At 40.9% G+C, this 12196-nt stretch overlaps 2 protein-coding genes across 11 annotated transcripts in view; one reads left to right on the top strand and one right to left on the bottom strand.

Moving 5' to 3' along the window:
- NDOR1 (NADPH dependent diflavin oxidoreductase 1) overlaps window positions 1–12196 on the top strand; it is a 132597-nt gene that overhangs the window by 80172 nt on the left and 40229 nt on the right. The window lies entirely within an intron of this gene.
- The window catches only part of LOC147013190 (uncharacterized), a 43901-nt gene that overhangs the window by 10460 nt on the left and 21245 nt on the right, over window positions 1–12196 (bottom strand). For all 4 annotated transcript variants that reach the window (XM_085855762.1, XM_085855764.1, XM_085855765.1 and 1 more), the window contains 2 exons: window positions 7617–7700; window positions 1628–1742 (listed from right to left, as the gene is read on the bottom strand). In XM_085855762.1, coding sequence (XP_085711888.1) covers window positions 1628–1742; window positions 7617–7700 — 199 coding nt within the window. The remainder of the gene's footprint in view (window positions 1–1627; window positions 1743–7616; window positions 7701–12196) is intronic.

Genomic DNA, 12196 nt, shown 5'->3' with positions numbered 1-12196 from the left:
GTGGGGCTATGCAGGTGCCATTGGGCTAACCAAATACTAAGACCCCTGCCAGATTCGACAAACCCCCGAGGAGAAGATGCAAATTGAAATCAGCGACCCCCTAAAAACACGTTTTTTGGGCGTGGCTCCACCCATAATGGGCGCACCACGCCCATTTTCAGGAAAACACAACTTTATCATGATATAAACCTCCCACCAAAATTGTCAGGATCGGATCAAAACCCACGGAGCTATGCTTGGGACAGACAGACAGACACAACAATAACGAATATAGTGGTCACTTATTTTTTTCGTGAACCAATATACGTACAGGTGTGATGAGAAATGGCACTGAACCATTCCATTACAGTGGGCTGATACCAATACACTGCCCAACTTGTTTTCCGATTATTTTTTCAATCTACAATACTGCAGCTGCAAAAGCCACTTGGTTTTATAATAAAACTCCAACCCCTCATTTTTGACAGGCTTTATACTAGTATTTAGTGTAGCCTGGTGTTGGCTGGCTTGGCACTTAAGGTCCTAAGTTCAAACCCGTTGGCAGTTGAATGACGAGGTGGGATTGACTCAGCCAGTATGAGTACCCAGCTTACTGGGGTAATACCATTCAGGATATCCTTCGTCGGAGTGGCGACCTGTCCAGGATTGTGCTCCTTGCTAATGAAACTGCCTCGGCAGCCGATGTGCCTTTCCGGTGCAAAAGGAATAACTCAAATATATATATATATATATATATATATATATATATATATATATATATATATATATATATATATATATATATATATATATGTATATATATATATATATATATATATATATATATATATATATATATATATATATTAGGGTGTTCCAAAAAAATGAAAGTTTGATTTTTGCTGCTCCCTGATTTTGCCTTTGTTCCAATACCCCAAAAGAACTTAGAGGTCAAAAATGAACAAAATTCCATGATATTTAGGGGTTCCTCAAGTTGGCACAATTATGTCCATTATGGAGAGGGCATTTTGCACTGCAATGTCAAAAAGCTCATCTTGGTCTCCTTGGAAAAACTATTCTTTCATCCTCTGACTGCTGTGGTTTTTGAAAATATCAAACAACCATATTAATTGTGAAGTGTACTGCGTTGTGCATATTCGACGGCAAGTTGTCAGTTACAGTTTGGCAAATTTCAACAATATTGTGCCAACTTGAGGAACCCCTAAACATCCTCCAATCTGCTTCATATTTGGTGTGCATGTTTCTACTGTCAAATTGAACAAAGGCACACCCAGGGAGCATGAATACTCACTTTTATTATTTTTACCCCTATTATGAAGCACCCTAATATATATATATATATATATATATATATATATATATATATATATATATATATATATATATATATATATATATATATTCCAAATTCCTGCATTTTAAGCAAAGGAAAATAGTCACATGCTTCACCACCTGTTATAAATTTTCAAATACTTTGGTAAATTACAAGTGCTGAAATAAATGAGCAAAAGAAAATACATTCAAATATGCCCCAAGACCACTGAAAGATATTGCAGCTGGAGTCTCACACAGCTTGTAATTAAAAAAGCAATTTGCTTGCAATCGGTTGTTACTTCGCAAGACTGACCGGAAGAGAAGGCAGCACCAACTTGTGGAGAGATTTCAGGTGCAGCTTCACCACCAGGTCTGGTTGCACACGGCTCATTCTTGTCATACGTTTCATTTAGAAGTGCATGCTGCTCCTGCCAGACACAATAACCAGTATTCAAAACTATCTTTGTTTTGATTTTTTTTTTTAAAGTTTTATTGAAAGTAATGGCTGCAAGAGCTGACAATCAGCAAACAAGACATGGTCATCAGCCACAGCTGTGCTACACTCAGCAATTTTGTGGATGAGCCAGTGTTAAATTAACAATATTTGATGCAGTTAGTACAACAGCCATGGAAAGCTTCAGCACAAAACATGAAAAGTTCTGGATAACAATAAACTCATTTAAGCAATTACAGATGAAAAGAACAGAATAGGGGGAGAGAGACTGTGCAGCCAAGCAGACGTAAACCTCACGAAATATGACAAATAAAAATAAGTCAAAACAGAACCTGTGATGAGTAACTATATATATATATATATATATATATATATATATATATATATATATATATATATATATATATATATATATATATATATATATATATATATATATATATATATATATATATATATATATATATATATATAATCACAGTACTGTTTGGGGTGTAATTATTTGGTTTTACAAGATGCTCTAAGTTCATGAGAACCTGTAAGTCATCTGGTGCACTGTGAAAACACATGCATGGTACCCACTGATTGGTACTGTGAATCATCCTAGCTCCCTGGAATTTTATTTATTACTTGTCTGATAACCTAGATTCTGTCACCCAAACCACTGGAACAGATTGTGCAATTCGAGGTGATTTAAATGTACATCAGGAGTGGTTAGATAGCAAACCCCTAACTGAGAAGAACTGGAATTGCATGCTTCAACCTTTGATGCATGGCTTGGACAAACTCATGAAAGTCTTCCCTTGGTGATAATCCACTGCACTTGGTAATCGTTGACTCTGCCATTTATACCACAAGCGTGAAGTGAAAGCAAACATTGGAACATTTGACCGTAACTCAGTGGAGATCATTTTCAAAACGCCACCAGTTTTGTATCAACCATACAAACAAATTATGGGATTCCAAAAAAGTAAGCTGGGAATCACTCAGGCAGGATCTGCATAGCAGGGCATGGGATCAAGCACCAACATAGAGAGAATTATCAAGTCAGGTATGGAGAAATTAATTCCCCATAGACATATTATTGTTCTGCCGACCGATATTGCATGGTCTGCTAAGGCTTGCCGAATGGTTCACAAAACCGCTTGTCTGGCACAACAGGAGTAAGAGCCAATGTTCTGTTTCCCACGATGTTCTGATTGGGGCAAGGCAGAACCATCAGGAAGTGGACAAGGAGGCTAAAAGATCATCCAACAACTGGAATAACAAAACCTCATGATTGGTGGTGGGCAGTGAAGCAGATACAAGGGAAAGGAGGATAGAACATTCAAGTACCCTGACCTTGCAGAAGGATGGTCAGACCTTCATGAGCTCAGGAGAATAGTTTTTAACCATTTTGTTTTTAATCATTGTGGTAAACAGCTAAACATCAAATTTCACTCCATTTAATAAATCAGCACCTGAAGGATCAATTATTGGGCCCACCTTGTTTTCAGTCTACATTAACAATCTGTGCATCAACCTGCATAATTCTACCTCCCTCAATGCCAATGGTGGTACCATCTACTACCTGTTGGATGAGAATGCCATCATTTCTCTGAGGGAGGAAGCTTTGCTGCACAGGATCTTATTTGCAAGAAGGAGAGTGGTCATTTGCTCAGTATGATCGTTCTTGTATGCCTACAATAATACCTGTGTGAAACAACCTACCAGATGCCACTGTTGGTCACCCAACAACATCCGGGACAAAGGCTTTCTGCTCCAAAACACACAAATGTCAAAGTCTAACATACAAGGGCCATACCGAAAGTCATGAGCACATTTATTGTACAGTAAAACAAAGGTACACACAAGAAAAATGACTGTCAATAGTAACTGGACACACCACATAACTTTTCTACAAAATTTGCAGAACAATCCATGCACTTCTGTCATCGCTGCACAAACTTAAAACCACCGCTGTGGTAAAAGTCCATTCCAACACCGCTCAACCAGTTATGCACAGTTAACTGGACTGCCTCTTCGTTTTCATAGTGCCGATCTTTTACTTACATGGTCTTTTAGGGGCCTGAATCAATGGTAATCGGAGGAGACCCAAGTCTGGATTGTACAGGGATGGGGGGGGGGCACTTCAAAGCCATTCTTTGAGATTTCTTGTTGTCAGACTCACAATGTGAGGTCTAGCATTGTCATGTTGAAAGATAAGCCTTTTTACCCCCTCTCCCCATCAGGCACTTTTCCCAAAGTGAAAATGTGTTTCTTGAGCATCTGAATATAGTGAGCCATGCTGCTGGTTTCCCCTTTGGCAGGAAATCAACCAGGATGCATCCCAGAACTGTCAGTGGAGGGTACGCTTTTGGCCTTTTTGGAGATGTGGACTGATGCCATTTCATGCTTTGCGGCTTGGTTTCTGGATCAAAATTGTGGAACCAGCTTTCATCACCAGTCACGATATGGAACAGGACGTCATCTCCCTCAGCAGCATGTCTGAGTTCCTCTGTAAGCAAACGGGAAACCCAACGGGAACAAACTTTCCGACATCCCAACGTTGCCATCATCTCCTGTACAACAAGGTGTCCTTTGCCAACTGTCCTGCCATTTCCATAACAATCATCCTTCAGTCCTCACTGATGAGTGCCTCAACTTTTTGCTCGTTGCATTCAGTCATGGCACTTCTCGACCGACCACAGCATGGTGGATCAGCGATGTCCATGTTTCCATCTATGAAATGGTTAACCCACCTTGCGACACTGTTAGCACCCATTCAAGCATCTCCATGCACCAGATTTAAACGGCCGTAGATATCTGCTGCCGATTTGTTCTCCTGCACGAGGAATTCAATCACTGCGCGTTAAGGAAACGATATATGTCATTGACAGTCACAATGGATTATGGGAACACCAGTGGTGTACATGTACTGAGCCTGTGTTTATATTGAAGTGGATAGATATCACCAATAACTCATTGTACTATATTCGGCACAAATGTGTGGAATCCACTGATGCTCACGACTTTTGGTATGGTCCTCATACTATATTGTTTATTAGGGTACCCAGTCAAATGGACTGGGTAACCTATTGTTTTTCTTCTGTTTATTTCTTATTTTTCTTCAGCCGGCAATTTGCGGGTTCTTTCGCTTTAAAAATCATTTTCTCAGGAACGGTAAGTCCGATCGACACAAAATTTTCACCCAAGTATGTATCTTTTTTGATAGCATACTCAGATCATAATTGTGACGTCATAGGTCACGTGGTACGGGCGCCATCTTGGAAAAAGAAAACGGTAAACGTTGGACCTCTGTATCTCTGAAACTTTGCAATGGAAAATTTTTTCGCTTAATACATTTGAATAAGCTCCTCATGAAGAACACAGGTGATTTTTCATGACGTCATCGGTCAAGAGGTATGCCGGTCAAAATTCGTTAGGTACAACGCTGCATAGGAAAAATCTGAAATTTCTTGAGCCTCATCTGCACAATTCACCATAGAAAAAATATATTATGAAGTCATAGGTCACTTGGTTCGGCAGCCATCTTGTTTTGAAAAGAAAAAAAACATTTTAAATCTCCAGAACGGCCAGACAGATTGAAGCGAAACTTTACATACGTTTCATATCTCTGAAACGGTGCAATGGAAAAATATTTGGCTTAATACATTTTAATAAGCTCCCTATGGGGAACACAGGTGATTTTTCGTGACATCAGTGAAGCGGTATCCCAGTGAAAATTTGTCCAAGTAGAACGCTGCATAGGAAAAATCTGAAATTTGAGCCTCATCGAAACAATTCACCTTAGAAAAAAAATTATGACGTCAGAGGTGACTTGGTTCGGCAGCTATCTTGTTTTGAATTTAAAAAAAAAAATAAAAAAAAAATAAAAAAAAATCTTCTTCTCCAGAACGGCTGGACCGATTGAGGCGAAACTTTACACACACATTCCCAATGACGGCCTTTTTCAAGTTTGTTAATTTTTTATTGATAGGTCACATGGTTTGGTGGCCATCTTGAATTTACCCTAAAACCATCAAAATTCTTCTCCAGAACGGCTGGTCAGATCAAGGGGAAACTTCACATACGTATTGCTCACGAGTAGTGAATATAAGTGTTAATTTCTAATTGATGTCACATGGCTTGGCAGCAATGTTGGATTCAAGAAAAATATTAAATAATGTTTTCTCTGGAATCACATAACCTATCGAAGCGAAAATTTGCAACTATCATCTTCCATGTCTGCAGACATAGTAAAAATTATGACATCACAAGTCACATGGTTTGGTGGCCATCTTGGATAGAAAAAAAAAAACGCACCTTATCCAATTAACATGAAACATCACACACGTATTCCACTAAAGGAATGGAGGCAGAATGTAAATTTATGACGTCATTGGTCACATGATTCGACAGCCATCTTGGACTGAAAATTAATAAATTTTAAAAATCTTCTTCTCCAGAACGGCTGGACAGATGGAGGTAAAATTTCACACACACTTTCCCCAAGACATCCTTTCACAATTTTGTTAATTTCTAATTGATGTCACATGGTTTGGCAACCATATTGAATTTACCCGAAAGCCTGCAAACATCTTCTCCAGAACGGCTAGACAGATCAAGGGAAAACTTCATACGTATTGCACCCGAGCAGTGAATACAAGTTTGTTAATTTCGAATTGATAGGTCACATGGTTTGGCAGCCATGTTGGATTCAAGAATTATATTAAATGTTTTCTCTGGAACCCCATAATCTATCGAAGCAAAACTTGGCAAATATAATCTACCCCCATACCTGCAAGAGGGTAAAAATTATTTCACAAGTCACAAGGTTTGGAGGCCATGTTGGATCAACACGAAATTTAAGCATAATCCACTTCCCCATTATATGGAGAATTTAAATTTATGTTGTAATAGGGCACATGGTACGGCAGCCATATTGGATTGAAAATTAATAACTTTAAGTCTTCTCTGAAATGGCTGAGCAGATCAAGGCAAAATTCCACATGTATGACCGCCTCTCCATGACGAACAAAAAGTTCTCTCCCCTTTTGATGGACGACACATCGTTTGGCAGCCATATTGGATTGAAGGGAAAATATTAATTAATGTTTACTCTGGAACTGCTACATCAATGAATGTGAAACTTGAGATGATGCAGCAGACTTGTGGAATGAAGTGTTTGAATTTCAACTCGATCGGCCCCATGTTTTGGCAGCCATGTTGGATTGAAGGATAAATATTAATTCATATTTAGTCTGGAATCGCTGCTTCAATATGCGAAACTTCACAACTATAATCTAGCCGACATGTGAAACGTAGGTTTAAAATTTCAACCCGATCGGCCACACGTTTTGGCAGCTAGAAATATTTAATTATTTGAATCCAAGAACTTTTAGATTTTTGTTGTTTTTTCCAGAAGGCTCACTTGGCTGCACCTGAAAGCGTTTGAGTACAGGAATAGCAATTCAATTGATACCGCCAATGTCCACAGGAAAAAGGGCCGACTCCATACGTAATAATTAGATTGAACACTTTGTGCTTCCCGGTTCGTAACTCGTCAGTCCCACACTATCGAAGCAGGGCTGTATTTGTATCACTCTTAAATAATGTTTTCTCTGGAACCACTTATACTATCGAAGCGAAACTTTGCCACTGTCATCTCCAGAAAGTCGCACGTTGTATCAAAGGCGGACGTCTGGGTACCCGGTCATCACTGCCAGCAGTTATAAAGTGGCAGTTCTAGTTATTATTTGTACTTTTGATAAGTTTTCATGATACAAATAACAACCGATTTGTTTTTCAGTGCTTATTCATAAATAACCACACACACACTCCCCCATGGAGGAATCCAAAAACTTACATCTTTGTTTTTGAGTTTCACCTCACACTGAACAGCATTTTCAGCTTCCACACTGGAGTCCTGGATTCCAGGAGGGGTTGTGTCCTGGAACAGAATAAATGGGAACAGGAGTTTACAGACAGACCAAAGAGAGATCAATTTAAGCATTGCAAGCAAACAACAGCTAAGATGGCCTCTTCTAGTTTTGTCGAACCTGGTGTTGGCTTAAAGGTCCCATGACACCCAAAAGTACTGAAATTGCATATACATATACATACATATACACATACCCTATAGGAGTTTTTCATCGTGATTTCAGATCTGACAATGTTTTTTCACAATACTCATTCTGTAAAATAAAAAAAAAATAAAAAAAAAAAAATACCTCTTCAGGAACGCCCCTAAAAATTCTGCCGAAATCTACTTAAAGGTGCGTAACCCACATTAAGTCATCTCCAGAACAACAAAGGCTGCACGTAAATTACTCGGGTTGGTGGTCCACGTGATTCTATTGGCTTCCTGTGAGTTTCCACATTCGACTCAATCGCTTCGTTCAATTCTGCTTAAAAAAAAAACATTTGGTTTTGAATGGATGACATGGACTTTGATTTGTCTCGTAGCGACAGTGAGTGTGAGAGAAATGAAGGATTTTGGTCTGAATCAGATGGAGAATTGTCAGATAATGTAGTCGTGGGAAGTGAAGTTCAGGCAGTTGGAATTGGGCCTTACCAGTTCGAGCCTGAAGCAGGACAAGCAGAGAAAATGGTGATGAAATTCCTGGCGTTCATGATGATCGGGAGGACATCGAAGGAAGACTTGACAATAAAAACTGGTTAGACAAAATCCCATTCGTAATTCAATAATGTAAATTAGACTTGCATACTGCTCGATATCAGAAATATTTTAGTGCGGTGACGTGACCAGCGCAGCGGACATGTTGCACCGCGACGAATGAATCGCAAAGAAGGCTAGCCCATGTCATCGGCCGTGTCTCCACGCATAAAACGAAGCACTCTCGCTGTCTGGATACGATGAAAACTTGTGTGCAGAACACACTTGGTGATAATTGTCTAGAGTAGTCCGATAAATCTGACGTTCTGTTGCATTTTTATTTATTTTATTCCTACTGGCATCATGTAGCGCCAGTAGAAAACAATGAAGAAAAGAGAATAATAAAAGAAAGCTACAGCACGTCAGATTTATCGGACTAGTCAGACAGAGGACGGATTTATCGGACTAGTCGAGACTCTAGAGTTGACAAGTAACTATTCTATTCACTAGTCCACTCTTTCAAGGAAGCATGAATAAACTAATGCACATGCACCGTACCAAGCGCACACACACGCATTTTCAATATGGCGGTGACACCGAGTGCCAAATTGTGAAAGACGATGGTCAAATTTAACATTGACTTGTTAGAGAAATTAATTGAACAAATAACATCAAGCATCAGAAAGAGTAAGTTTCAAAAACGTGTATTATGCCATTTCCAAATGAGAGTTTGACAAACTTCTTAGCTCGGAAATAGGCATTTCCAACATCCACCTCGGCCTCGGGCACCAACGTAGGTGATACCAGACATTTGAATGGAGGCATATCTCGGGTAACGTACACATTTAATGTCAAAAGTGATAAAATGAAAACATCTAGATCTATCTAGATTTTAATTTTCTCGATGAAGACTGAGGATTTATTTCTCTATTATTCTTAGATGAATCTATAACCAAAATTACCTAAAATGTCTAACTATTAATTAGGTCTTAGACTTCGGCTTAGTCATTAGTGCCAGTGGCATTGCGTGCCATCGTTGTGGCGATAAACAATAGCTCCGATCCTGCAATACAACCCACGCATCCACGACAGGACCATATCATGATCACGTATTCTGCGCCAGTAGCCACGGACGGTAACGTGTGCTGGGGCCTGGCCATGATATCAGACTTCGAAATGACTTACCCTTATTTTCTCCCGCTTCTCAGCAGCTGTCCTCACACCCCTTTTTTTCTCGGCATGAGGAACGACATTGCTTTTGATGATGGGTACTGCATCAGGTTTCAGCCACCTCAACTTCTTCAAACTGAACAGCGAATAGAGCCCGTGATCAAAGTCACTGTCTTCGAAGTGGGCGCTGCAAATGACGTGCGTGTCGCTGGGGCCTTTCCAGTTTCTAGTCAGCTTCACTTTAGATGTCCATATTCTCCGAAGATTCGCATCTTTCGGGAATACATAAAGCTTACACCGTCTCTGGTTGTATTGCTGCATCCTGCTACGATATAGCTTGCAGGCATTTTCGAAAGTAAGGCTAAAACTCTTAAAAACTTTCGCGAAACAATCACAGGAATTAAGACGATCAGTGAGATAGCAAACACATGTGCACAATGCATCGTACGTACTTTATACGGCGCACGGCATCTAATCAATCCACTCTGTGCGAGTCGCGTTCTGGAGATGACATGAACGGTCACGTGACCTGCGGTTCGCTGAAGTCAACTTTGAGGGGCGGGGCATAGCAAGTTGTGAAAAGCACTCGAAATGTTCGAAATATTGGTCTAATTATCCCATTTTTTATTTTAAAAAGAAACATGGGTGATTTCTTCACAAGGAAGGTCAAGTTAATAAATAAATAACCAGAAAGTTTTGAGTGTCATGGAACCTTTAATGATTAAGGTGGCTGGCTTAAGATCTTAGATTGGTGAGTTCGAGTACCTGTCATACCGTTGCAATAACACCAGGTGAGTTGAATCAACTGGTCATCATTCCGAGGTCAGCAAAAATGATACAAGCTCACAAACAGAAACAGCTATGCTTCTAGAAGATTATGCAACCAGCAGCCACAAACTGCACAGAAAAATATTGTTGCGAATTCGCGCCCGCCGGCGTACGAACGGCCACGTGACTCGAATCGCGGCACGTCGCCCACCGGACGGACAATTCAGTCGTGACCTTCTCGGACCAACACCGGGAGCTAGTCACGGGTGGGGGTTTAACCTCACCACGATCGTGCCAATTGCCCACCCGCACAGGATAGGGTTGCTTGCCAAATTCGATCTACCCAAGTACCTGCGCGAATGGTCGACCGGGTGATCGCACCACGCCACAGGCAGACTCCGGATACAAACCGCTTAAGCGGTCCGTTCCGTGCTACAGTGATAACCGAGTGGTGTTATCGTCGGCCTCGACGGTTCCGATTAATTATCGGGCGTATTAAGCCCACTACGAACCCTTTACGTGAAGCAGGATGGAGGATCAATTAAAAGGAAAGACGAAGCGAAACGGGAAAACAGTTCACGCACAGTTGTACGAATGCGCAGGTCCGCGTGACACAGCTGGCAGAGCAGCGCCTCCAGTCCGCGTCCCCTCCGCGACGTCCGGACTCTCCACCGACTACAAGCTCCAACGAGCGGGTCGCTCTACGGAACGCTTCTCCAAGACCCAGACGGGCAGAAGACCACGAACCGCTGACTGACACTGACACTCACCGACCGCCCTGACCTTCTCAGCGGCGCCTCTGTGCGCCCTTTTATTTCCCCGGCACCCCGCCCCTCCCTTCGCGGCACGCGGGGGGGGGGGAAGACATTCCACCAGAGAAATCGGGGCGGGAGTTGTTGTTGTCCCCCTTTTGTGTTCGTGGAGATGTTGACAGTTGCTGGCGGAGTGGTGAGGATGTCGTGGTTGTTGAGAGGCAGGTGTGGTTGTGGTTGTTGTGAAGCGGCATTGTGGTTGAGACGTGGTTGGTTCAAAATAAAGATAGAACAGAAAAACGCCCAACTCAAAGCGTCACAGCCCGAATGAATCACATAAATTCCCTCCAGACAACGGATTTGGGGCTAACTACACATGTACTTAGAGATATCTCACCAACGGGCCCTTCATGGTGTAATGTGAATTTCCACAGCCGTAACAATATATATATATATATATATATATATATATATATATATATATATATATATATATATATATATATATATATACATATATATATATATAGTTTTGTCCCACAAAGACCAGAGAATTTGGTGAGCTGTTTTAGGCATCACAAAACCAGTCTTCTCTTGATCTTAACAGGCCTTGGGCTTCAAGGTGCTTTACAGAAGTCATGGAGGTCCATTGGAGAGAAAGAGGGAAGGAGCCAATCCACTCGTACTTTTACACCCGGGATGCATTCCTCAAAACAGAGTGCAAATCAAAATAACGCCAAGGTAATTATAACATGGTGCCAATGGAGATTATGACCAGACAGCACCATTGTTCACCTATAAGCGGTATACAAGGACTCTGTTGGTATATGGCAAAAGCACATATGATTGTGCACACATGACGCTTCAAATAAATTGTTAAATGAACAATGATTTTTAATTTGAGAGCCCGATACAATCGGGGAAGGGGGAGGTTTAATTCACTGGAAGGGTAAAGCAGAGTTGGATGCTGAACCCAGCCTGAATTAAGCGTCTGAGACGGCGTCCATAGTTGCCTCGCAATCCGAGCTAAATAATTATCCACGATTCATAGTTCGAGAACTCCTCATGATACCGACCAGCAGAGTCCACAATATTTATATATACCGTAACACACACACACACACACACACACACAAAACT

Source organism: Eptatretus burgeri, chromosome 14, assembly GCF_056783735.1.
Source record: "Eptatretus burgeri isolate ZD-2024b chromosome 14, Ebu_testis_v1, whole genome shotgun sequence".
Taxonomy (NCBI): domain Eukaryota; kingdom Metazoa; phylum Chordata; class Myxini; order Myxiniformes; family Myxinidae; genus Eptatretus; species Eptatretus burgeri.
The sequence above is the reverse complement of the archived record's forward strand: the minus strand, read 5'-3'. Positions and strand labels throughout refer to the sequence as shown.